The sequence below is a fragment of the Alexandromys fortis genome, unplaced genomic scaffold, assembly GCF_014885135.2.
Source record: "Alexandromys fortis isolate MF-2015 unplaced genomic scaffold, M_Fortis_MF-2015_v1.1 scaffold_106, whole genome shotgun sequence".
NCBI classification, from domain to species: domain Eukaryota; kingdom Metazoa; phylum Chordata; class Mammalia; order Rodentia; family Cricetidae; genus Alexandromys; species Alexandromys fortis.
This window is the reverse complement of record NW_026067980.1, coordinates 1,938,882-1,964,189: the sequence shown is the minus strand read 5'-3', so window position 1 is coordinate 1,964,189 and position 25,308 is coordinate 1,938,882. Positions and strand designations below refer to the sequence as shown.

Below are 25,308 nucleotides of genomic sequence, written 5' to 3'. Positions count from 1 at the left end.
GAAACTTTTTTGCTCCCAAACTGGAGAACCATGCCTTGTGATCAGGACTGTGCACCTCATTTCCCTCCATTCTGATTTCCCTTCATGTGCACCCACGATAGGGATGTGAGTGCGGGCAGAGTGGAGTAATGGGGTATGTACTGATCACTTGGAGTTGCAGGTGGCAGAACTGGTCACTGTTTGAACAGCTTGCGATAGTTCTGATCTTGGGAAAGCTGTTACTAGAACTCCTCTTTATTAAATGAAAACATTATGTTTAGCTTATTGAGAATAATTATAAACAATAATTTACTAAGTACTAATTCATCCAAAAATGTTGGGTTTCATATTTGTAACTTTATTTTGTTCATTATTGCAACAAAATAATTGCACTAATTGCTGTGATATCATGCAGTACTAAGGGTGCTTTATTCATTGGTAGTGCATGGAGGGGGTTGTTATTACTTAGCTCATGTTGCATGTTAATGATGCATGTCTGAAATTTGTTGTGTCCTTCAAGGCATGATGGGTGGCTATCCGCCAGGCCTTCCACCTTTGCAGGGCCCAGTTGATGGCCTTGTTAGCATGGGCAGCATGCAGCCACTTCACCCTGGGGGGCCTCCACCTCACCATCTTCCGCCAGGTGTTCCTGGCCTCCCAGGCATCCCACCACCCGGTAAGAACATCATCCTCATTCACTCATTAATCTCATTTTTTTTTTATTCTTTTTCCTCCCTCAGCCACTTCTTCCAGGAGGCACTTGCTGCCCATGGTGGCCAGGCTTCCCTCACTAAGAATCCCAGAGCTGTCAGCAGTAGGGCCCATCCTACATTTGAGCAGGTGACCTACTGCTACCTGTGCCCTGTGTATCTGCTACCTGGCAGCAGCACAGGATGCATTACAGAGGTCAGACCTATATATATCAAGGAGCAGGAGGCACGGTTCATTATCAGATACATGTTTGAAAAGCTTTGAGGCCACAACCTCTTATCAGTGAATTGCCAGTCCAGAGTCATATATAAAAGTACTGTTTACTCCAGGTGCATTTCTTCATCTGCTGAAATTCTTATCTCACAGGGTCTTCATTGTAGAGTCCCTCACCTGCACCATCTCTTCCTCCTCCACAGCCCTTTTAAGGTGATCACAGAATAGCATACTGAAGCTCTTCAGAAATTCTTTACTTTGTAGCAGAACGTAGGAAGGGAAGGAGTTTGTATTGATTTAGTCTTGAGTTCCCTAACAAGCATGACACAACACTTTAAATAACACCTTGTTAGCTATGGACATATTTGCTTGCCAGCAGAACCCAGAAGTTGTCTTATGGAGAAATATATAAATAGAGCTCAGAAACCACTATATTGTTTTACTTTATAATGAAATTTAAAAGATTGGAAAATGACAAGTTTTCGTAATAACTCCCATCATATGCAAAAGAACTTACTTTTGGCTATAATCTAGTTAGGGGAAATGTGGCTTTTAGATTACTTGGAGCAGCAATTGATCCATTATTGAAATGTCATCTTAGAGAGCCAAACCCAGGTGAAATGTGGATTGGGGTCTGTCAGGTTTACTTGGATTATGCTTGACCCACTGCCCATAAGGTTCTATCTACATGGTTTCAAATAATATTTCAGAGTGTGTAGGGGAAACAAATGATAATTCCACCATACTTCTTTCTTTCTGTTTTTTTTTGGTTTGGTTTGGTTTTGGGGTTTTTTTTTTTTTTTTGGTTGTTGTTGTTTTTTTTTGTTTTTTTGTTTGTTTTGTTTTGTTTTGTTTTGGATAGGAATCTGGCTATGTAGCCAAGGCTGGCCTGGAACTCGAGATTCTACTGCCTTGCCATTCCAAGTGCAGGGATGACATGCATGCATTCCACCCTTGCACTTCAGCCACATTCTCTGTTCCTTCAAGAATGGCCATAACTCCACCAAAGCTTTTTTTAAATGCTCCCAAAAGAAGGAATGTTTGTGGCATTTGTACTCCATTCTGGATGTGGTGACTCATGTGAGATGCCGTGGCACCAGGAGTCAATCAGAAAGCAATTTTTCTTACATGGCTAGTGAACTTGGTCCTAAATCTACACCCTCATGCCTTGGCACAAGGTTTCTTTGAGTCAATCAGTAAAACCTTATTGGAGTTGGCACCTTCTAAATGTATATAGCACTTGATAGGAGTCCTGTTTAAGGCAAGTACACACCCCAATATAGCAGCTGTGTTTTGGTGGGTGTGGGGCATTGTTATCCTTGCTTCTTTTGCCTACAGAATCCAAACTGCATTGAATGAAAGCACAGCACACCTGATAATAGTCAGGGAGACGGAGCTCTCTGTATGCCCATGCACAGCTGATCTGACTTTGAGCTTCACGTTCACAATGACCACCCCAGTCATGGTACTTGTTAACAGGAAGTGGAGGGGGTTGCTGATTTGCTTCTGCTGTCCTACAAATCTGTGATAACAGTCATTTTGGGGAGCCTCCAAGTCTGTAGAGTCTAAGGTAGAAGAGAGACCTGAAGGGAGCCGGAACTGTGGTTTACTAATGTGTTGCTGAAGCAGCAGCTTACCTGCCATTACTACTTTGTGCAGTTGGTAAATCACCAGGACACAGCTGTCACGGTGATTGGGTTATATTTGCAAGGACTTGGCGTATTCCTCCTTTTTAAACAGAAACTTGTTTCACTCTTTTTCTTCTGTTTCAACAAAGAAAATGCCTTGTACGTCCTGGAAGTGACACTTAAAAACTCTGAACTTTCAAGTGACCAGTTTTCTGCCTGTCAGAACGTTAGCTTTGGGAAATGCGCATAGTTTCTGTATAACCCAGGCCGGCCTCAGACTCACAGCAGTCCTCCTGCTTCAGCTTCCCAGGTCTAGAGTCACAGGTGTGAGCTAACATAAGCACCAGCATTTTCACCAGAGGAGCAGAAGACTAGGAAGCTAGTTCCTCCTGGCCCCTCTATATCTCACTGGCAGGACTTATGCCTTAAGGAACAGCTGTAGATGGTTTGGTTATGGCTTGAGTCCCTTGGTTATTTCTGTTTTGTTAAAGTAGCAAACAGCCCAGCCCTGAGGAAAAAATGGCCTTAAAAAACTAAATTTAGGGCAGTCCATTTCTATCAACGAGGGCCTGTGAGACAACAATTGCTCATGAACATTCACCAGCGGACACTTCCCCAATAATTCCCGGAGAGAATAGAGCCATGAAGTCTTTTTCTATTCTTTTGTCATTTGGAATCCGAGGTGATGGCAACAAGGCTACCCTGCTTCCACATCATCCACTGAAATGTCTTCCCTCTGCCAATATTAGTGCCTGAGGTAGAACCAGCTGGTGGCCTGCAAAAGAACATTAAGGTAGTGCCTCCAGCCTCCACAAGGCTCAGGTAACTGCTCTTCCTCAGCCTTGTTTCCTGCCCCAGCACAATGGTTACTGCTGAGCCGGGTTCCTCAGGCTCCAATTGCACAAGACGATGTGGTCAGAAAAGTGCCTTGAAAAGAGAAGTGTATTCTCTTTTCCGTATCTCACCCAGGGTTCAAAACATTCTAAGCCTGGGATAATTAATGTACCTCTGACAAAATGTACTTTAACCAGAAACAAAAGAATATAAATTTCCTAATTAGATTGTGTTTGGAGTATTTAAGGTTCCTATCCACACTCAAGGGCAAAGGTACATACATTATAAATGGTATCAGCTCTTGTCAGACATTTTCAGTCAGTGAAACCTGGAGTCTCTAATTGTGCCATTGCATTCTGAATTATAGGTGTGATGAATCAAGGAGTAGCCCCCATGGTAGGGACTCCAGCACCAGGTGGAAGTCCGTATGGACAACAGGTGAGCCTCCTAGTTTGATTTTCCTTGGACTCAAGGTTTTTGGCCATTGTCTTCTCAGAACATATGCAGACTATCTTTTTGCCTTAATCTCATGCTGTTTCAGGTAGGAGTTTTGGGGCCTACAGGGCAGCAGGCACCACCTCCATATCCTGGTCCTCATCCAACTGGCCCCCCTGTCATACAGCAGCCAACAACACCCATGTTTGTGGCTCCCCCACCAAAGACCCAAAGACTTCTCCACTCAGAGGCCTACTTAAAATATATTGAAGGACTCAGTGCTGAATCCAACAGCATTAGCAAGTGGGACCAAACTCTGGCAGGTAAGGAGAGCCTTGATGAAATACATATTTCCTCCCAGTTTTCTCATTTGTGCTGATTCTATATTTTCCCCTTTTTCTTGTTTTGTTTTTGTTTTTTTTTGGGGGGGGGTTGGTTTTTGTTTGTTTGTTTGTTTGTTTTGTTTTGTTTTCGAGACAGGGTTTCTCTGTAGCTTTGGAGCCTGTCCTGGAACTAGCTCTTGTAGACCAGGCTGGCCTCGAACTCACAGAGATCCACTTGCCTCTGCCTCCCGAGTGCTGGGATTAAAGGCGTGTGCCACCACCACTTGGCTCCCCCTTTTCTTATACCAGTAAAATAAATTATATATTTCATAGAATAGATTAGGTTCTTTGACCCAGTGAAAATGGGTCTAAAAATCAAAGTTCAGCTGTTCAAATACATTCAAGTTCATCTTCTCAAATACATTGACTTTTTTTCTAGATATTTGAGCATTAGAATACATGTCAGATTTTAAAAAGAAAAAACTAGAAAGCATATTTGTTTAGTCTACTAAGTAATTCATTTAGTTCAGTGAATAATGTATCTGCAATATACAATGAAGTAGTGTTACCTAGTTCCTGGAAAGGAATTTGGAAGCTTCTGCTTATTTGTCTTAAAGAATAAACTTGTAAGCTGCAGAGATAGCTCAGTAGATAACAATAAACTTGTATGTCTTTGTGCATATTCTTTGGCTACATGGAGGACAGAAGACAACTTTCAGGAGTTGGTTCTTCTACCTTATTGAAACAGAGTCTCTCTTGTTTATGTTGCTGCACTGTTGACTCTAGGCTAAGTGCCCCTTGAACTTCTGGGTATTTCTCGTCTGACTCCCATCTTTCCTTAAAATTATCAGGATACCTGATACCCAGCACATCTATCCGCCCTTCTGTGTGCGATGAGGGATTGACTCCTGATTATACCAGATTTGTGCAGTGAGCACTACTATGAACCAAGCCATCTCCCTGATCCTGGTTGGATTTTTGATTTTTGTTGTGGTTTGGTTTGATGTTTGAGATAGAACTGGCTCTTACATGTTTCCCAGGCTTTCCTTGAAATGGCAGGTCTCCTCCGAGCTGGGATTACAGGTGCCCAGCTCTTAATTCATTTCTTTCCAGATTTTATTTTATGGGTGTTTGCCTGTATGTTTATATATGCAACACATGCATGCCTGGATGTCCTCAGAGGCCAGAAGAAAACATCAGATCACCTAGACTGTAGTTATGGACAGTTGTGAGTGGCCTTGTACATGCTAGGACCTGAACCCCAGCCCTCTGTGAGAGCAGCAAATGCTCTTAGCAACTGAACCAGCCCCTTATTCCTTTTTTGTTTGTTTTGTTTCTCGAGACAGTGTTTCTCTGGAACTCTCGCTATCCTGGAACTTGGTCTATAGACCAGAGATCTGACTGCCCCTGCCTCCTCAGTGCTGGGATTAAAAGTGTACACCGCCACCACTGGCTCCTTATTATTTTTTTTTTTTCCAAGACAGGGTTTCTCTGTGTAGCCCTGGCTAGACCAGATTAGCTTTGAACTCAGATCCACCAGCCTCTGCCTCCTGAGCGCTGGGGTTAAAGGCATGCACCATCATGCCTCGCTTCCTTATTCATTTCTAAACCGAGCTAGGAAATGTTATCTCTTAAGAGTATTAGGTTAGGTTTTACCTTTTATAACATTAAAATAATTGTTAATATCAGGGGTACTGACAAAGTATCAATGGTCAGATATCAGTGCCTAATAAAAGAAGAAATTTGCTATGATTCATAATCTTTAGAACACATTTTCAGTTTTAATAAATATTGTTTTAGTAAATGCATCAACCCTTAATACTGGGGGTCATTTTATCATCTTAAAATTCTAATGTTTCTCTGTTTATACTTCAAATTTTCAGCTCGAAGACGGGATGTCCATTTATCGAAAGAACAGGAGAGCCGCCTGCCTTCTCACTGGCTCAAAAGCAAAGGGGCACACACCACCATGGCAGACGCCCTCTGGCGCCTCCGGGATTTGATGCTTCGAGACACTCTCAACATTCGACAAGCATACAACCTAGAAAATGTTTAATCACATCACTGTGTTTCTTCTGTAGAAGCAAAGAGTTGTGGAACGGTAGCCATTTTAGTTACTGGGGGTGGGAGAGAAGAACAAAGGATGATAATTTTTATGCATTTTACTGTACATCACAAAGTCATTTTTATATAAGGACACTTTTAATAAGCTATTTCAATTTGGTTTTGTTATATTAAGTTGACTATCAAATACACAAAGATTTTTTTTGCATACGTTTCCTTTGTTTAAAACCAGTTTCATAATTGGTTATATATAGTCATAGTTTTATCTTTACTTTTTAAGGGATTTAAATCATCAAAGGTTTTGGCTTGGCTTGGGGTTTTGATTTTCTTTTTTATAAATATATATATATTATATACACACATATAAGAAAAAACAATGAAAAAAGTTTACAATTAGTTTAAATTGACAATGAAATGTGAAGTTGGTCCTAGTTTACATCTTAGGGAGTGTATATGTATGTTTCACATGCCTAAATATCTGCAAGTTTTCTTACAGGTGAAGTGCTTTGTGGGATTGTTTAGACTGTAGATATGTGACAGACTCAACATATTTGCTGTTATTAACACAGAAGCTCACCATAGAAATCTAAAGTCAGTGCTCTCTACCCATCCACAACTAGTGTAACTGAAGGAGAAGTAATTGTGCTGAGTTAGACCTGTATTGTCAGTGACTTTTGCAGAACACATGCTCAGATCTGAGTTATTTAGTTTTGGAAGGTAAGTTCAAGAGTACTTTTGATCTGTTTATGATTCAGTTTATGCCTTCATGTTATATGATTTGAAACTATATCTGTTACCTTGAAAACACTGAAGAAAGTACTGAAGTATGCATGGAGGTGGTTTATTTTAAATATAATACCTAGTCTAAGAAAGAGTGTAAATGGACACCAGCTTTGCCTTGCACATAATTGTGCCAAGGGTAGATTGCCTACATATGCAGATGCTGTGGATTCTTTATCTCCTTGTTACTGGTTGTGGTGTTTTGTTTGTTTGAGGGTTGGAATTCTCAACCAGAAATGATACTTTCTAAAATGTTTTGAAATTCAGCTTGTCCTTTGGATTATAGGAAAAGGAAATTATACTTTAAGAAAATGTTCACAAAAAAAAAAAAGACTATTACAGATCCCAGACACTTGGACTTGGTGACCTTGTCTTTCTTTTCTTTCTTTTTTTTTTTTTTTTTTTTTTTTGAGACATGGTCTCACTATGTGCTTTGGCTGGAGTGGAACTGTGTAGACCAGAGTAGCCCCAAACTCGGTCTGCCTGCCTCTTCCTCCCAAATGCTGAGATTAAAGGCGGGTGCTGTAACACTCAGCAGCCACAGCGCCCTGTCTTTCTAACATGGCCCTAGAATAAACATTTTGAGGCAGTGTACAATGTTCAGGTGACAGCATTTCACATGGTGGTCTGTTTTTTTAAACCTGCTTTATTCTAATAGGATGTTTGTGTTGTGTGGATGCTTCCACTCTCCACTGAGAATGATTGTTAAGACAGTCTTTTCCTTTAAATGCAACGAATCAGTACTCATGTTTAACTGCCATGCTTAATAAATCATGAGAGTATATAATGGAAAGAAGTCCCTGGTACCTACTTTAAATACAGGAACCCTTGTAACTTAATGCCAATAGTCAACCACTGGATCTCAATTTTCATCGAGTATTTTAAAGAATTTTAAATTCTAAAAAAGTATTGACAGATTTTGCCAGTACTTTATTGCTAAACTGAATTAAATAAGTCTTTGATTCCTGGTTATTTGGACCATTGACTCATCATGGACTATGTAATGATCAGATTCTTTTCTTTTTAGGTATCCTTGAATTACACCAAAGAACCAGAAACTTAATTTTGGTTAAATTATTTATTTATTTCATGCATTCATATTATTTCCCTTTTTAAAGGTTTAGATGATGCTCCCTGAGGAGCCTCTAAAAACCCTCCCGTCAGCAACCAGAGGCACTAGAAGCCAGAGCACTCCCTCCTGGCTCCTTCCCAGTACACTGGTGCTGTAGGAACCAAGAGCCAGCCCAGGTTCCCTTAGGCAGTACAAATCCAGCACAGGGTGTCAACTGAGGCAGGCCCTGATAAAGTTTAAAAAACAATTAGTTAATTAATTAAAACCATTTAAGATACTATTTATTTTAGAATCATGCTTCTGGAGAATACCAGTTATTACTTAGAATATAAGATTTGAGGTCAGCCATCTTCAAAAAAAGAAAAAGCCCTGACTTAATGCAGTACAAGTAAACAATACACTTTCTCATGACTTAAGAAATGTAGAAATATGGCTTAAGAAATACTTGTTTTCAAAATGTAAGTTCCTATGAAGAATATTGTTTATATTGAGTTGGGGGGCCTAGAGGTTTAAAGTGTCAGCCAACTGATTTCAAAGACCTTGGTTTTACTACACCTGCCTTCCTCTTCTGAACTGGGATGGGGGGGAGGAATACTTGTGTAAAATCCTCAGATTGATGCCACAACTTTCAGCTTGAACGTTCGTTTCCAGACATGATTAAAAATTGGTTTATTCTGTTTTCTGTACTATATCATTATCTGAAGTTTAAGTGGTAACTGGTTCTATACCATGTATGTATCATATGTTTGTTCATCAAAGCTTTTTAATCCAAATAAAAACAAGAGTTTGCAAAGTGATTTGGATTAGCCAGGTTTGGTGGTTCTGTTAAAGCTGTGTCAAGTGTTTTAAGCAGAATGAAGAAGACTCGCACAAGCTCTGGTTTCATGCTAAGGATAGGGCTGCCAGTTCAAGGAAGAATGCACCTCTCTCTGGTCAGGGTGGAATGCAGTGTGCAGTCAAAAGAATTCTTACCATGTCCTCAGGATTGACAGTATGGACAGAACAAAACACAAGTTTCAAAAATGAAGACAGTAAGGGAAGTATATTCTATCAGAGAACAGAAGAACTCATTTGAAATAGCTTATTTGTGTGACCATAAAACAAGTAGTCCAGACACATCTTTAATATGTTTACAAGTTCTTAAAATGTGTTATACTTTTAGTAGAAAATGATGGTAAAATCGGCCTACTGTTTTTTCCTAATACCACTTTGCAAAGCCCTATGATTCTGTCCTGAGACTGTAATAGGGACCTATGCCTGTGAGCAGTTGGAGGATTCCTGATCTCTAACATTCCACCCAGCACTACATAAACAAGTGCTAAGTGCCTTTGTGCTTTTTAATTTGAGAATATGCTGGGTCAGCTGACTGAATAAATTAACAGACTATTACTTTCCCCTATCTGGGGTGTTATGTGTTCATAAATGTGGCAAAACATTTTGTTACTCCTTTACAAGGAGAAAAATTGCTTTGGAAAACTCCATGGTCCAAAAATAACTTTTCTTGAGAGGAAACTCATGGTGAAAAGCTCAAACATGAAAAAAAGAGACTAATGTGGTTAAGGTAAAAATCATCAGAGACTTAGATAAGTCTTCCATTGCAAAACTGCATGATAGATAAAATAGATAAAAATAGCCCTCGTTACTTACTGTATGCCTAATGCAGGCCCTTTCCCACCACTTCATATAAAAAAGTGAAGCTCCAAACCCCATGTTTTTTCTCTTCACAGTGGAAGTTTAAAGTGAATGCTAAGTTTTTATCTATCTGGCCCAGTGGCTCACACCTTTAACCCAGCTGCTTAGGGGGCTGAAGCAGGAAGATTGCAGATTCAGAATAATTCTGGATAATTTATAAGGCCCTTTGGGGGGGGGGGAGGCAAAGCAATGCACAAACTTGTCTAGCACGCACAAAGCCCTAGGCTTAATTAGGGTGCTGCCTCAGTCACAAAGATATCCTCGAATATGGTAGGATATGGTGTAATTTTTAAAATTTTGAAAAATTGAACAATATTGTAGAAAGTTAAAATTTTGCACCCTGGCTGGGTGGTGGTAGAACACACCTTTAATCTAAGCATTTGGGAGGCAGAAGCAGGTGGATCTCAGTGAGTTTGAGACCAACCTGGTCTATAGAGAGTTCCAGGACAGCCAGGACTGTTACACAGAGAAACCCTGTCTCAAAACAAGCAAACATTTATTACACCTTTGCTGGAAAGAAGGCTCAGAGATTAAAAGTGTTCCGGAGGACTCAGGTTTGATTCCCAGCGCACAATGGGAGGCTCACAACTACCTGTGATTCCTGCTTTCAGGGCTCTCTGGCCCCTTGTCCACACCTGTATGCATGTGCACATACCCTCACACACAATTTTTTTTTCTTTTTTGTTTTTTGAGGCAGGACTTCTCTGTAATAACGGCCCTGGCTGTCCTGGAACTTGTTTTGTAGACCAGACTGGCCTCAAACTCACAGAGATATGCTTGTCTTTGTCTCTGAGTGCTGGGACTAAAGGTGTGTGTCACCACCTTCCAGCTACACACACACCAATTTTTTGTTTTTCAAAACAAGGTTTCTTTGTGTAGCCTTGGCTGGCCTCAAAATCCACCACTGCCTCTGCCTCCCAAGTGCTGAGATTAAAGGTTGTGCCCTACCATCCTGCCCAGCTAGCTACACATACATAATTTTAAAAAACATTTTAAAAAATATTTGCACCTTGGTTAACAAAGATGAGTTCTTACTCCCAGCCTTCAAGCTAATGTACTCTGAAAACATTTTACATTAAATATCAAAATCAACTCCTGCCATTTTCAAAAGGTTTTTCTTTAATAAAACTGATAGGGAAGAGATAGGGAGGTGGGCAGGGAAGGAACTGTAGCAGGCAGAAGCTGGCTAAGGGTTGTATTGGCATTTACTGTTACTCAACTCATTGAAGTTGACTACACTTCAACTTCTAAAACAAAGTGTAGCCACATGATTGAGACTCACACCACAACTTCTTACGCAGCAACTGAATCAATATGAAGTGTCTCTGGGCAATACATTTCTCTCCCTGGTAATATTGATCATTATTGGTGACCAACAGTTAATTAACTTTGTATTCATAGTACTTTGATGCAATCTGAACAGTTATGACTCTTTTTACACTGAACTGATCCTAACATTAGCAGACAAACTTAAAATAGAAAAAAAAGTTGCTAGAAAAAATTGAGTCTTTCTGGTTCTATTTTTTTTCAAGTCAGGGTTTCATGTAATCCAGCCTAGCCTCCTGTTTCTTTACATGTGTATGGGTGTTGTGCCTGCATGTGTGTCTGTGTACCACGTAGTGTTCAGTGTCCACAAATGCCAGAAGAGGGCGCTGGAGTTGCACATGGTTGTGAGCTTCCATGTGGTTGCTGGGAATTGAGCCCAGGTCCTCCTGAAGAGCAGTCAGTGCTCTTAGCTGTAGAGCCATCTCTCCAGCCCCCTTGAAAAGTATAATTTTAACAGAGCTAAGAAGGCAGAGGCAGGGATTTCGTTGAGTTTAAGGCCAGCCTGGGCAAGAGTGAGACTATGAAAACATAAAATGGCTGAAATCAACACTGAAAATTTGTATTTACTTTATTAACTTATGAAGATCGGTCTCTGATGTATCTTCCAGCCTTCTCTGATACTGTCTTTCTGAAGCTTTTCTACGGTAGACGTCATCTGTATCAAACAAAAATTTTGCTTAGAATCTTTAAGAAACAGGAATTTTAAAAAGAGACTTGGCGGGGGTGGGGGGTGGGGGGGTGTCTTTCTCTGTGACAGAGTGCTTAGCTAGCAGAAGGAAAGCCCTGAGTGCAGTTTCCAGCACTGCACTAAAAATCAGCAAGGTTTAGAAACAGCCCCCATGGGTTGTTTTGTTTTGTCTAAGTCAACCAGTAGTCTGTCTTGACTGTCTGAATCTTAACACTGTTTAACTCAATGGCAAATAAACTATTTAAAATAAAATGAGCTGAATGAGTGCTATGATGAGGAGTCTGAGATTACAAAAGAGTAAAAATATCAGTGTCTTCAGAGACTGACTTGCTTCCCAGAATCAAGTCCTGGCATCCTTCTGTTCTCAGACTTCCCTTGCCTCAGGGCTCTTACCTGCTCCCTTTCCTAGGTTCCAAAACCGAAGTAAGGAGGGAAGTCCTGTTCCTTGTTCTCAGCAGCTGCCTTTTCAGACTACTAATTTTCTACCCTCATGTAAAAAATAAACATCTTCCTTTTTTAGGTTCTCTTCTTCCTGGGCTTGTTATTTGCCCATTACTGGTAACTTCCTCTGTGCCTTTTGACCATCCATTTTCTAGGTGGTGAAGTGCCAGCCCTTGGCCTCCTTTACATCCACAGTCAGTGTTCCATGGAAGAAGTCTGCTCAGAGTTCTGCTGTCCTTGGAGCTCACCACCACCTTCTGCTGGCTCTTCAAACTCTCCTCCCTACCGGGACTCCTGGACAGCCCTCCAGAACCCCAACCAGAGATTGCACCAACTGCCTCACTTTTCAATGCATGCTGCTTGAGACACCTCCAACTGCTTCCATTTACATGGCTGAAAGTCCTGAATGACTAAGAACACTCCCCTTCCTTCTCACTGAAAGGCCACTGTAGTGAACTCTCTGGCTGACTTTTAAGGCTGACCCTACTGGGCACTAGTACTTCTCCTGAAGGTGTAGTGTCCCAGCCCCCTCCTTCATCCTCCCTCCCCCAACACACACTTTTCTTGAAGATTGGATCCAAAAGCCCCTGCATGCCAAAACAGGTGCTGTACCAAGTGAGCTACAGCCCCAGTTCCAGCCCCTACTTTCCTATCGGCGTCTGCATATCCTTCAGTCTCCTACACAGATGGTCACCCCTTTCATTGGCAATTCCTTATCACCCGTCTTCAAGGATCATCTTCCTGGTGTTCCTTCCGACCACTCCAAGTCACTTTAAAATGTTCAAGTCTGACCCTTCTGTCACATCTGAACTGAAAGGCCTGCAAATCCAGATGTCTGGCCCAATCAGTCCTCCTGAGCTTGAGCTATTTAGTTAACACCATCTCATCATGTCCTAAATGGCACCCAGGATCGCCCTGCCTATTGTCTGCACCTTTGCCTCGGCTGTTCCTTGAGAAGCCTCCATGCCCCATCTCAGTTACCAGACTCAGCATTACCTCTAGGCTGTCTCAGCTCCACTCACTTCTTGGGAATTACTCCTTCGTCCCTTAGACTAGGCCATCATCTCAAATCTGGCCAGCAGACATTGCCTGTGTTTCTACCAATCTCGCTGAAAAGAGCCCTTTCAATCATTAAGATAAATCCTTATTGTCCAGTTCTTTTACAGCCCTACCCAGGGACCCTCCTACCCACAGCTCCTTTCGCTCAGTCCTGCTGCGGTCCTTCAAACGGCACACACAAACACTTCCACGTTTCCTTTACCACTGCCATGAAGTCAGTGGTCCCCTCATCTGGCTGTCTGGCGGACAGTCCTAAATGCCTATCCTTTCCCAAGAGCCTTCCCACGCCTGATCCAATGAGGTGTTCAACCAGGATTCTTGAGCTACTAATACTTCTCATGGCATGCTTAATGGTGGGAGACAGGTTGGAAACTGAGCTTGGGCCAACATGAGTCAAGTACTCTACCACCAAGCGACACCAAGTCTTATTCCCAGGAAGATCCTTTGCCTTGTTCACTAGAACCTGTCATGGATGGCAATTAAATACCGAGTGGTGGCCCATGCCTATGTTATCCCAGGACTTGGCTGAGGCAAGAGGAGGCTGCAAGTTTAAAGATTCAAGGCCAGCACAGGCCCTTTATCAGAGTAGAAAGAGGCTTTCACATAACAACTTAAAATTTTGAGTTGGCAATTCTCAAATGATGGGAGGCAAAACAAAGGGCCCAGAGGTTTGGAGAAGTCCTGACAGGAACTGGCAGTGCCAGAGGCAGTCCACAGACATGTCAGGCATTCTTTTCATAATTCTGGGACAAAGACACTAATGGTTGCCTGTAAACGGTGGTAATCAGCTAAGTCAGGCAAGCTAGCGTCCTCCTCCAGAGTTTGAGCTAAAAATCTCAAAAGACTTAACCAGAATGTCTACGTCCTCAGGATTGGTCCCTCTTCCGCACGTGAGCAACCCTGTTCCTTAAGGTCAATGTCACCACCAGCAGGGCCAAGGACAGGTTACGAGGGACAGCAGCAATGAGTGGAGGCCCGTGCCCTCTAAAATGCTGGAGGAGAAAGAGGGCTGGACGCCAAGGTGAGCGGAACACGAGAGCCCCGAGGGCCTCCAGTCCGTGCCGCACGAGAGCTGCCAGAACACTTGTCCTTTCCTAAAGGGAAAGTAGCTCTGCCCTGAATGGAGTCAGCGGCCTGTAATCGCATACCCACAGGAGAATGGAGGCTGCTGCACCCCCACTTACAGAAGGTCTCCTGTCCCACGCGCACTTTAATCATGATCCACTCCATTGCTCCTCCCAGGACAAAAAAGAAGGGCAGGAACCTGTAGATGCCGAATCGCTGCTTCCCGGGCACCCGCTGCAGAGCTCGCCTCACCTGGGCCCTGAAGAACATGACCGAGGCGTCGGAAGTGGGGTACGGGCGGAACCAGGCGCACAGGCCTGCTCGTCGGGCCGTGTCCCACTGACTGAGAGCTAAGACCCCGCCGCGGTGCCACCGCCAGGCCGCGAGAGTCGGGTCGCAGAGGCTGACAGGCCCAGAGCACTGTCGGCTCCGCCAATCAGAGCGCGGCGGGCCGCTCAGACTCTCCAATCAGAGTGCTGTTGGGGCACGCGTGCTCGGTGAGGCTGGGCGGGTCTGAAGGAGCCTGCGCAGGCGCCTAGACTCTGGAGGCGGAGCAACTGCAGGGGGCGGGGTCTCCGACGTGGCGTGGCCACCCTCAAACCTGCTCTCAGCTGCTGGGGCTCGGCGCTGCTTGCCGCGCCCCCTACTCTGCCATCGCCATCTTTTTTTGCAATACTCTGACGGAGGTGACGACCCTCTGTGAAGAAGATAAAACTAAAATGCAGTTACGTGACGCCTTCCTTTTATTTCTGGGATGTGGCTGGTTGAACTTGACTTCTAAAATAACAAAATTCGATATGCATTTTTGAAAACTGAACTTTTATCAGTATCACAACAAAAAGTATAATTGTCCATGGCAAACTATTCTAAAAATAATATGAATCTATGATGAATGGGAACTGACCGTTATCCAGGAACTTGTAGGTGCTTTTTTTATGCATCATAACCTGATAGTCGCAGAAAAGCATCATGGTAAAAAGCGTGACTTTGTTGTCAAGCCATACCCTATAGGGAACTTTGTAAAACAGAACCTTTCTGTGGTGCTGCGGGGATGGACAACCCAAGAGAATTAAATGACTGGGATCCAGGAAAGGGTCATAAACAGACTGTGAGGAGCTTTATGGTCCTGTCCGGGCGTGCACGCCGACGTGCAGTGGGGGAGAAACTGGAGGGCAGGCCAGAGAGAAGCCACACACACGGCGAACCCCTGGCGCTTGTCCCCATTTCTCTAGGTGCTAAGGACTGGAACATGTAGAGCGTCCATCCACTTTCAAGAGATTCACATGTGGCCAGGTCTCCACAGCCCACCTTGGTCACTGGGGCCTGCAAGGGCTCGGTCCCCCACGAGCCCTCCTTTTGACATCCGTAACTACCAGTACCCAGCCCAGGATTGCCACACCAGATCCTCAGCCTAGATAGAGCGGAATTACAAACACACACGTTACACACCTCGCCTCCTTAAACCAGCAGTCTCCGTGTGCTCAGGTGGATACTGGACCAGCCTCTCCTGGGGTACACCTGCAGCCTAAGAAAACAGATGGAGCGCTTTCAAGGGGGAAAGAATTTCACTGAGACAGCGATTGAACAGTCTAACGGTATTTCAATGGTGGGCCTGCACTGTCCGGCACATCCATTGGCAGCCGCCAGAACCAGGTGGCTGCAATGATCCTGGCCCACAGCCTCTCAGGGTACGCCTAGGAGATAGGCTCCTAGCTGAATCCGTCACCGTGCTGGGTACCAGGCGATACAAAGAAAAAGCTACCTTAGCAGATGTCAGCTGCCCTGAAGGCTAAGTGATTTCACCCAGTTCGGGATGATCACTGCAGGCAGAAAGGGCTCTCGGTGCGTTAGGCGAATAAAGCCGCCCTAGCTCCAGTCGGGCGTGCACGCCGACGTGCAGTCGGTTAGAAACTGGGCAGGGGCACAGGGCCACGGAGCAGGAGCTATGGAGAGGGGACGGAAGCGCCAGGGTCAGGGGGAACTCGAGGCTGAGAAGAGGGACAGAAAGACAGTGGGATGAAGGAGGAGCTATGCTCTCGTGCACTCCGGCCGCTCCTGCTCCTCGGACCGTCCAGGGCCTCTCGGAGACTCTGGCTCTTAAGCCCAGCGACTTCCCGCGCAAGGGAAGAAGGTGCGGCCGTCACCGAGATGATCAAAGGGGGGCGCAGAGCCCCTGGGCCGAGCTGGGGACAAGGAGAAGGGGGTCGGGAACCCGCCCCGCCCCGACCGGGACCTCCCGCCCCCCAGGCCGAGTGGTGCGCCCATTGGCCGAATGGACTCCAGCGCCTCGCCCATTGGTCGGCCGCCTTGAGAAGCACGCGGCCACGGTGGCGGGCGGGCAGTCGGAGGGCGGCGGACCGGCGGGGGCAGCGCTCAGGGGGCATGGCGGGTGCGGGACTGCGGGCGGCAGCTCGGCGCTGGCTGCTGTGCGGAGGCCACGGCGGACCGCGGGCCGCCTCGTCCTCACCCTCCTGCCCTGGCTGCGGCCCGCCGGGTCCCGGAGCCCACTGCCCCAGCACCCCGCGCTCGGCGTCCGCAGACAGCGCGGACCTCAGCGCGCACTTGTGGGCTCGTTACCAGGACATGCGGAGGCTGGTGCACGGTGGGTAACTCCGGGTGGGCAGTGCGCAGGAGGGCGTCAGCCGAGTGGCGCCCAACAGACGGCCGGGGCACCGTCCCCAACCTTCCCGGGAGCAGCTTACTGGAAGTGCCCGGTGGGGCTTGCCAGGGTCCCAAAACATGATGGCGTTTTGGGAAGGCTCAATCGGGTTGGTACGCGGTGCCTCTGCACAGCACCGCGACTCCCGGGGCGCGCGGAGGTTTTGTTTTCTGGGTGCAGGAGCTTGAAATGCCTGGAGCAGCCGCTGCGCACGCGTCCCTGGGTCTTGCTCCTGGGTCGTCTTTGGGCAGCGGCGGTGGAAACCTCAGACCCTTGTTCTCCGCTGGCTTTTAGTTACCAGTGTGTGGACAAAGACTGAGCGAGTGGTGCTCACCGACGGCCCGACGTAAGGCGACACCGGCCGGACATTGTAGGCACCTCTTAGCTTGCCTCTGGCGGTCTACAGCACTCTAAACAGCTTGTTTAGAGTAAAGGCGTTGGAGGATCCGAAAAGTTGCTGTAGCCCCCTGCAATCCCGGGATGTTGCTGTAGTCCCAGCCAGAGCTGTACAGGGCACTTCCCCTCCCCTAGCCTTTTCTCTCTCTGGAATGGGCTGATGAGGCAGGAGATCTGAGTGTGGAACATCTGTCCATTTGTCTGGGTGGGGTCTAGTGGGGCCCTGTCTCTGCCGCAGATAGATGTGGTCTGGGCTGTGGCCCCTGTCGCTGCCCACCAGGGTGGCCCCCGGGCCTCCTCACACCCTCCCAAGACCCTCAGGCTCCTGTCCCAGGATTGTGGTGATGACTCAGAAAGAACAAGGACAAGCTGGGGGCGGGGGGGGGGGGCGCTTCTAGAGGAAGCCCCAGAGGTGCTGTGGCTTGCATTGTCTGGTAAAACAGAGTGGCTCTGTCGGGAGATTACAGCTGTGACTGGGCAGGGGTTTCCACTCCAGCTGTGTGGAGACCTGCAGGTTGGCCAGAGTTCATCTCTTGACAAGCCACAATCAGAATAGTTGAGACCTCTGAAGAATGGTTGCTCTTAAGGACTGGGAATATCGCAGGGTAAGCAGCTTTACAGAAGTCTTTGTTCTGCACCTAGAAAAATCCCTGGGTGGCTGAGAAGCCTGCGTGTCTTGGCAGTGTTGGCGAGGAGGGTCTACTTTCATAACCTTCAGGGTCCTCCTGTGTCTTCAGATCCTTATGGACCGCCCCCCCACCCTGAGTTCTTGTGTGCAGGGTCACCTCCACTAACGTGCCAGGGTGAACTAACTTCTTGCTTCTGAACCCAGACCTCACCAGGCTAGGTTTTCTGACGGAGTCTGGACAGAACAATCAAGGCAAGGGCTAGTAGCCCTTCAGGGAGCAGTGGAGGACCATTAGCCTACACTTGGCCTCATATGATAGAAGGAAAAGGAGGCCGAGGCAGGTGGGGTGGTCTGAACCTGCCTCTCAACTTAGTTGTCTGGTGCTGGATCGATTGACTGGGGACCTTTGCCTCCCCAAGTTTGGGTCTCTGGACGGTGGAGATAGATGTGTGGTTACCTCACAAGACTGGAGCAGGGGATGAGATGATCCGTAAAACTCGCACGTGGTCTTAAACTGCTAGAGCCCTAAAACCTGACGAGAGGAGGTTGGGGCTAGCCAGCGATACCATAAGCACACCAGTCGACCGCTGAGTCACGGCATACCCTCTCCTGGCCTACTCAGCACGACTGATAACCTATGGAAGGAAGTGGGCCTGTTTAACCACCCAGAGCTAGGATTCCCTGGGTCCAGAAATGAGATAAGTAACCTTAGGCCCCGTATGTTTCCCCATCCTACTGTTCCCAGGCAGGTTTAATCCCCCAGAAGACCCTGGAAAGTAGAGGCAAGGCATGGACCTAGTCAGAACTCTGCAAACTTGGGCCCACAGATACCATGCCTCTGCTTCCCACCCCAGTGGTTTTCTGGGCACTAAGGCAAGCCATAAGCAAAGTTGACATCCAGGAGTGTAGGGTTGTGGAAATTACTAGTTATGTGGGCAGCAGAGACCTGCGGTCCTGGTGACACCAGGTGATGGGTTTCTCAGAAACTGTTCTTTAGGGGGAGGCCATCCGCTGTGTCTTAAGCATGCCCCAGTGAAGAGCTCTGTCCGCACTTGGGGATCTTCAGAACAGCTGCTTGCTGCTGGCTGTAGGCCACCAGAGGAACTAGCCACACCTGTTCCCACACCTAACTCCCTACATTTGACACTAAAGGAAATGGGGGTGGAGCCCTGTGTTCCAAAGGGGCCTCTGAGGCAACAGCTCGGCACGTAGACGAGGTGTCTGCCCCTCACAGGAGCCGCTAGACGTGCTGTGGAGCCAGAGATTTTCGGCTAATGATCGGAATCAGTGTGGCTGATGACAGACTCCCTGGAGGTTTGGACTTTACCCCAGTCCTGCCTCTCTTCCCCTTCCCCTCCAACTCCGGGACTGACCAAGCGAGACCCAGCTTGCACACATCCTACATTTGATCCTGCGTGTTGTGTGGGTACAGGCAGGAACGCTGCATGAAGTAGACTGGTTCTGGTTTTATTCCCCTTTTAAGAGAAGCAAGCCCAGGGGCTAAGATAACATTCTCAAATTCACAGGCATGAGAGGGAGGGAGGGCCCGATCTGCCTGGCTCACATCCAATGTCCTATCATGTCCTTTTTCTCTGTATACCATGCCCACTTTCCAGATGGGGAAGACAAAGCGGGTGAGCCTAGGACCCCAGAACCTTCCTGACATAGTTCCAGGCTTAGCCTTCTTCTGTGACTCTTTTCAGAGGCTTGTGACTGTCACCAGAAGAGAGCAAGCTGGGTAGTGTCCCAAACCCCGACATCTTACATCCCGCCTGTCGTGATTAGAATGTTCTCTGGCTCCAGCCCGGGAATGTCATTATGTGGTCTGGCAGGCAGCTGAAATCCGATTAGAGGGACCTTGCTCCCCGGGGCTAGGGCAGGTGTTCCAAGTTGGCAGCCTTGGGGGGGGTTCTCCACCCCTCTAATGTTCGTGGGCCCCAACCACATCTCTGGGCAAAGTGGAAAAGCAGCATTCATGGCCTTGGCCTCCAGTTAGGTCGAAATGGAGCCAGCCAGCATCTTGTGTGAGGAGTCCACAGTCCCTGCACCTTGCCCTTGACAGGTAACCCCAAGAAAGTGGAAGACAGGCCAGTGGACAGTGGGGCTCCTGGACAGGTTTTGAGTAGTGCTGCCAGGGTTCCCACACACCCGTGTCTGGTAAAATTCGGTGTCTGTGGGGCACCAAAGATGACAGATTAACATAGAAAGGGGGGGTTTGTAGCTATGACCAGACCCCCGGAAGAGAGCACACTGGCCCATTGTCAGCCTCTACTTCACTGGGCCAAGATATAATAATTCAGTATCTTGTGGGGCCCATGGGGCTGGGTACCCACAAAGTACTTGGGCCATTTGCCTTAGCTATGACCATCATAATGGCACCGTCCTCTTGGATCTCCTTCCCTCTAGACCTTCTGCCCCCTGAGGTCTGTAGCCTCCTAAACCCAGCAGCCATCTATGCTAACAATGAGATCAGCCTGAGTGACGTTGAAGTCTACGGCTTTGACTACGACTACACGCTGGCCCAGTATGCGGATGCGCTGCACCCCGAGATTTTCAATGCTGCCCGGGACATCCTGATAGAGCACTACAAGGTGAGGCGGCCAACCCCTAGAAGCCGGTGGGACCCAGGCTGAGTCTTGGGGTTCCCCTGGTATCCTGAGCTGAGGGCTGGCCCTGCTCCTGGCTTTTTGTCCAACAGTACCCTGAGGGAATTCGGAAGTATGACTATGATCCCAGCTTTGCCATCCGCGGTCTCCACTATGACATTCAGAAGGTGGGTGGCTAGACACTGACCCTTCCTGACTAGATGTGCACAGGGCCGGCTTCTTCAGCCTCCTCTCCTTATCGGGCCACCCTTACCTCGGCTGTCGCTTCCCCCTTAGTAGCGTCTGTAGAGGTTTTGTTGCGGAGGGTTGGGAGGTACTGGGGGAAGAAGCTGGCTCAGGTCCAAGGACAAAAAAACCTGCGTCCTCACCACTGGCCCTGCCCCGTGCACGCTTCCAGAGCCTTCTGATGAAGATTGATGCTTTTCATTATGTGCAGCTGGGAACAGCCTACAGGTAAGTGTCAGGTCTACCCTCAATCTACCCTTGTTCCTATCCTGTACTGCTTCCTGGGCTCCGGCTGAGGGTATCTGTCCCCCCCACTTACCCCCAACTCAGGGGTCTCCAGCCCGTGCCAGATGATGAAGTAATTGACCTATACGGTGGCACCCAGCACATCCCGCTATACCAGATGAGCGGCTTCTACGGCAAGGTACCCACACAGCCTGCCGGTGCCCCAAGGCAGATCCCTCCGTCTCTAGTACTTGGAACAGCGGCTAAGAGTTGACCTCCGTCCCCAGGGCCCTTCCATCAAACAGTTCATGGACATCTTCTCCCTACCAGAGATGGCACTACTGTCCTGTGTGGTGGACTACTTTCTGGGCCATGGCCTGGAGTTTGACCAAGTACACCTCTACAAGGATGTGACGGTGAGGAGGCGGGCCTTGTCCCTTAGGTGAGCCCGAGTCTGTTCGCCTTCCTCCCTGGCATGTCCTCACTGTCCCCTTGTTCCCCTTAGGATGCCATCCGGGATGTGCACGTGAAGGGCCTCATGTACCAGTGGATTGAGCAAGACATGGGTAAGGGTGGAGAGTCGCCCTTACCGTGGCCTGCCTGAGCAGAGGGTCACAGGCCTGGCCCTCACAGGCCCACCTTCCATTTCAGAGAAGTACATCCTGAGAGGAGATGAGACGTTTGCAGTCCTGAGCCGCCTGGTGGCCCACGGGAAGCAGCTGTTCCTCATCACCAACAGTCCCTTCAGCTTTGTGTGAGTCCAGGCCCGCTGTGAAGGGTGTGTGTGCGTTGGAACGGGGGTGGGGGGGGGTGACACCGTTCTGCTCCCGGACTATAGCCAGTGCCATCTCTACACAGGGACAAAGGCATGCGGCACATGGTAGGTCCTGACTGGCGACAGCTCTTCGATGTAGTCATCGTCCAGGCAGACAAGCCCAACTTTTTCACCGACCGGCGCAAGTATGAGCTTAGCAGGGACTTTGGGGTTATGGGAGGAGGTTACAGGCCCCACTCCAATGAGAAGACTTGGGCACAAAACCCAACTGGCCCAGACTCAGCATTCTCTGTGCTTAGACGGAGATGCCCCCTTGCTTGATAGTGTGCCGCTTGAGTGGGGAGCTTTATAGGTCCAGGAAGGAAGGCGCCCAAGCTGTAGCTCTGTCACAGACCGCAAGCCAGGCTCTTTACTCCTCACCCAGACCTTTCCGGAAGCTTGATGAGAAAGGCTCCCTGCACTGGGACCGCATCACGCGTCTAGAAAAGGGCAAGATCTACCGGCAGGTAAGGACTCTTTGGGGAAGCAGTGCTTAATAGGTGGCCTTGGGCTATGCAGGGGAGCCTCCTGGCCTTGATCAGCTTGCACTATGGACTAGAGTAAATGGCACCAGGACAGGGCTACTAGGAAACAAGCCTGGGTGACAACAGAGGAGAGCTTGGCCTTTGGTCACACTGCTTGCTTTGGATTCTGTATCTACTCAGTAGCCTAGGGACCCTGGTCATCACCTCTATCCCGCTTGAGTCATGGTACAAAAGCCTTAGAATGCACACTCGACAGGCAAAGCCAGCCTGGTTGAAGTCCTGAGGTGAGACTGGGGAGTCAGCTTATGGATTAAGCACCCACTACTACCACACATGCGCGCGTGCGCACACACAGAAACACATCCTGGTTTCCTGTGTGGTGACTCGGAGGAAAGGCCAGATTTGAGCTGACATCTTAGCTGAGATGGTCCTGGGGCTGGGGAGCCCACACTTGGCCAGGAGAGCAGCATGTAGATGCCTCAACTCAGCTGGCAGGTCCCTGCTCAGCATCCTGCCTGCTGCACACGGATCTCCAGTCCTCAACTCTTGTCTTACCATCAAGACTGCGGTGGCCCTCTTTGCGGGAAGATGACTTGCTTTCTTGGCAGCTCTCAGGCCTAACATTGTATTAGAACCCTGTGTAGTTCTCAGGAGCCCTTCCCTGCGTCTCTCCTTCATCTGCCCCTTGAGATTATTTTTATTTGTTTTGTTTTGTTTTTCGAGACAGGGCTTCTCTCTGTAGCTTTGGAGCCTGTCCTGGAACTCACTCTGTAGACCAGGCTGGCCTCCAACTCAGAGATCCGCCTGCCTCTGCCTCCCGAGTGCTGGAATTAAAGCCATGCGCCACCACTACCCAGCTTCCCCTTGAGATTCTTGATCTAGGGGCCATGTCCTCCACTGCCCTTTGGATGCCACCCCTAGCTCCCATCTCTCTGAGGCTCACTGTTGCGAGTTGCTCTATGAACTGTGCTGTGCTGTGTGCTCACCTCTGGGCACCCCTGTACTTCCCAACTCTGGCCACTCCACCCCAACCCCTACCCCCCGAAGCGTCCTCAGTCATGGTTGTCCCTTGGTGGTGTCATCTTTCCCTGGCCTTGGAGCAGAAAAGCACATAGCTTTCCAGTGCGCTCTGTAGGTGGTCCACAGGGCTCTGTGGGTGGAGACTGAGGAGGTTCACAAGAATTTCAGGGCTCTTTGCTCTAGGGCCTTGTGGTTTCTCACAAACAGGGATTAACGCCCTTATCTGGGTGGGTGAAAGGTCATTGGAAAAGGCCCTTGAGTGAGGGCCAATCCACCCCTACAAGAGATGTTCTGCTGCAAGCAGCCCTGCCCCCCTTTTCTCTTGGAAGGGAGAAGTAGTAAGGGCCATGGAGCAGGGAGGCCACGGGAAAGGGCAGCCCAGCATCCGGCTGGCTTTGGCTGCCTCGGGAGAGCCGGGAAGACTGGTGACAAAGCCAGGCAGGCTCCCACAGTCAAGGGAGCACAGTTGGCTCAGCAGTGTCCTCCACTCCCCAGGGAAACCTGTTTGACTTTCTTCGACTGACAGAATGGCGAGGGCCACGTGTGCTCTACTTCGGTGACCACCTCTACAGTGACCTGGCGGTGAGGGGTGGGGAGCTTTTTCCCAGGGGAAGGAGGGAGCCCTGCCAGCTGGTGCTAAGGTCTGCCTCCCATCCCTTCCACTAGGATCTCATGCTGCGGCATGGCTGGCGCACGGGAGCCATCATCCCTGAGCTGGAGCGCGAGATCCGCATCATCAACACGGAACAGTACATGCACTCGCTGACCTGGCAGCAGGCGCTCACCGGGCTGCTGGAACGCATGCAGGTAGGAACAACGGGAGGGCTTAGGGTAAATTGGAGTTGGGGCTGCACCTCCTAAATCGTGTTTACCCATTGTGTTACCCCAGACCTATCAGGATGCAGAGTCGCGACAGGTGCTGGCTACTTGGATGAAGGAGCGGCAAGAGCTGAGGTGAGCAGGCCCGGGGCCACGACAGGGACCCTGCCCCAGCTTTTTCTCCGCGCATTGATGTGCGCCCTGTTTCTCTCCCCAGATGCATCACCAAGGCCCTATTCAACGCACAGTTTGGGAGCATCTTCCGCACCTTCCACAACCCCACCTACTTCTCCAGGCGCCTCGTGCGCTTCTCTGACCTCTACATGGCCTCTCTGAGCTGTCTGCTCAACTACCGTGTGGACTTCACATTTTACCCACGTCGAACACCCCTGCAGCACGAGGCGCCCCTCTGGATGGACCAGCTCTGCACTGGATGCATGAAGACACCTTTTCTTGGCGACATGGCCCACATCCGCTGAGGGCACTTTTATTGTCCTAGACAGACCATCCGTTCTTTTAGCCCCAGCCATCCTGACAAGCAATAAAAGTGCTCTCTCTGTCCTTCCATGTGCCTCTGCTTCCATTCCAGACCGTCATTTGACCTTGAGGATCCTCTGGGTATCAGGGAAGTCCTCCTCCAGGAGCGAATCCTGCAGAGGGAGGTGGGGTGCAGCCAAGTAAGGCTAAGCCCAGGGCCTGTCCCCACCCCCCTCCAGCCACACTTCCCACCCCACACTCACATCAAAGGGCTCACAAAAGGCATCATTGCTGCCAAAGACAGGGTTGGGGACAGAAACCAGGGTTGGGCTGCTCCCTTCTTGCCACGGGGAGAAGTCATCATCGGCATTATCTTCTGCCTAGAAGAGGGGCTGTGACTGGTAAGGCCCCCACACATGACAGAAGGACCCTGTCCCCATACCCCCAACCCCTCTTTACCTGGAAGGCAGAGAAGCCAAAGCCTGTGGGCTTGCCTCGGGCGCGCAGGTAGAGGGCTCCAGCTACCAGCCCCAGCAGTGTTCCAGAAGCTACCACGATCCCCATGCTTAGTGCCACAGGTTGAGGCTTGTGTCCCAGCACCGGCCTCTGTAAGCAAAAAGGGGGTGAGTGTGAAGGACCAGGCC

General features: G+C 48.4%; 4 protein-coding genes across 49 annotated transcripts in view; 2 read left to right on the top strand and 2 right to left on the bottom strand.

The window, feature by feature from the left end:
• Pbrm1 (polybromo 1) overlaps nucleotides 1-8,836 on the top strand; it is a 101,287-nt gene extending 92,451 nt beyond the window's left edge. For 33 of the 43 annotated variants that reach the window (XM_050158128.1, XM_050158113.1, XM_050158108.1 and 30 more), the window contains 4 exons: nucleotides 500-655; nucleotides 3,733-3,803; nucleotides 3,907-4,123; nucleotides 6,007-8,836. In XM_050158128.1, coding sequence (XP_050014085.1) covers nucleotides 500-655; nucleotides 3,733-3,803; nucleotides 3,907-4,123; nucleotides 6,007-6,179 — 617 coding nt within the window. In that variant the 3' untranslated portion in view covers nucleotides 6,180-8,836. The remainder of the gene's footprint in view (nucleotides 1-499; nucleotides 656-3,732; nucleotides 3,804-3,906; nucleotides 4,124-6,006) is intronic. The other 10 variants (XM_050158138.1, XM_050158136.1, XM_050158133.1 and 7 more) reach the window with 1 other exon arrangement.
• Uqcc5 (ubiquinol-cytochrome c reductase complex assembly factor 5) overlaps nucleotides 1-14,970 on the bottom strand; it is a 72,703-nt gene extending 57,733 nt beyond the window's left edge. For all 3 annotated transcript variants that reach the window (XR_007594614.1, XR_007594615.1, XM_050158169.1), the window contains exons 1-2: nucleotides 14,430-14,970; nucleotides 11,625-11,712 (exon numbers count right to left, since the gene is read on the bottom strand). Coding sequence is in view for 1 of the 3 variants with exons in the window: in XM_050158169.1 (XP_050014126.1) it covers nucleotides 11,625-11,712; nucleotides 14,430-14,580 (239 nt within the window). In the remaining 2 variants the exon portion in view is untranslated. The remainder of the gene's footprint in view (nucleotides 1-11,624; nucleotides 11,713-14,429) is intronic.
• Nucleotides 14,971-16,626: 1,656 nt separating this feature from the next.
• Nucleotides 16,627-24,752, top strand: Nt5dc2 (5'-nucleotidase domain containing 2). Its single transcript, XM_050158159.1, has 14 exons — nucleotides 16,627-16,912; nucleotides 20,400-20,584; nucleotides 20,692-20,766; nucleotides 20,997-21,052; nucleotides 21,155-21,248; nucleotides 21,337-21,465; nucleotides 21,555-21,615; nucleotides 21,701-21,803; nucleotides 21,908-22,009; nucleotides 22,249-22,330; nucleotides 23,864-23,950; nucleotides 24,035-24,175; nucleotides 24,258-24,322; nucleotides 24,405-24,752. The coding sequence occupies exons 1-14, from the start codon at nucleotides 16,693-16,695 to the stop codon at nucleotides 24,664-24,666; spliced, it is 1,662 nt and encodes a 553-aa protein (XP_050014116.1). The 5' UTR covers nucleotides 16,627-16,692; the 3' UTR covers nucleotides 24,667-24,752.
• The window catches only part of Stab1 (stabilin 1), a 28,959-nt gene continuing 28,341 nt past the window's right edge, over nucleotides 24,691-25,308 (bottom strand). For both annotated transcript variants that reach the window (XM_050158093.1, XM_050158095.1), the window contains 3 exons: nucleotides 25,124-25,270; nucleotides 24,928-25,044; nucleotides 24,691-24,837 (listed from right to left, as the gene is read on the bottom strand). In XM_050158093.1, the coding sequence (XP_050014050.1) occupies nucleotides 24,781-24,837; nucleotides 24,928-25,044; nucleotides 25,124-25,270 (321 nt within the window). In that variant the 3' untranslated portion in view covers nucleotides 24,691-24,780. The remainder of the gene's footprint in view (nucleotides 24,838-24,927; nucleotides 25,045-25,123; nucleotides 25,271-25,308) is intronic.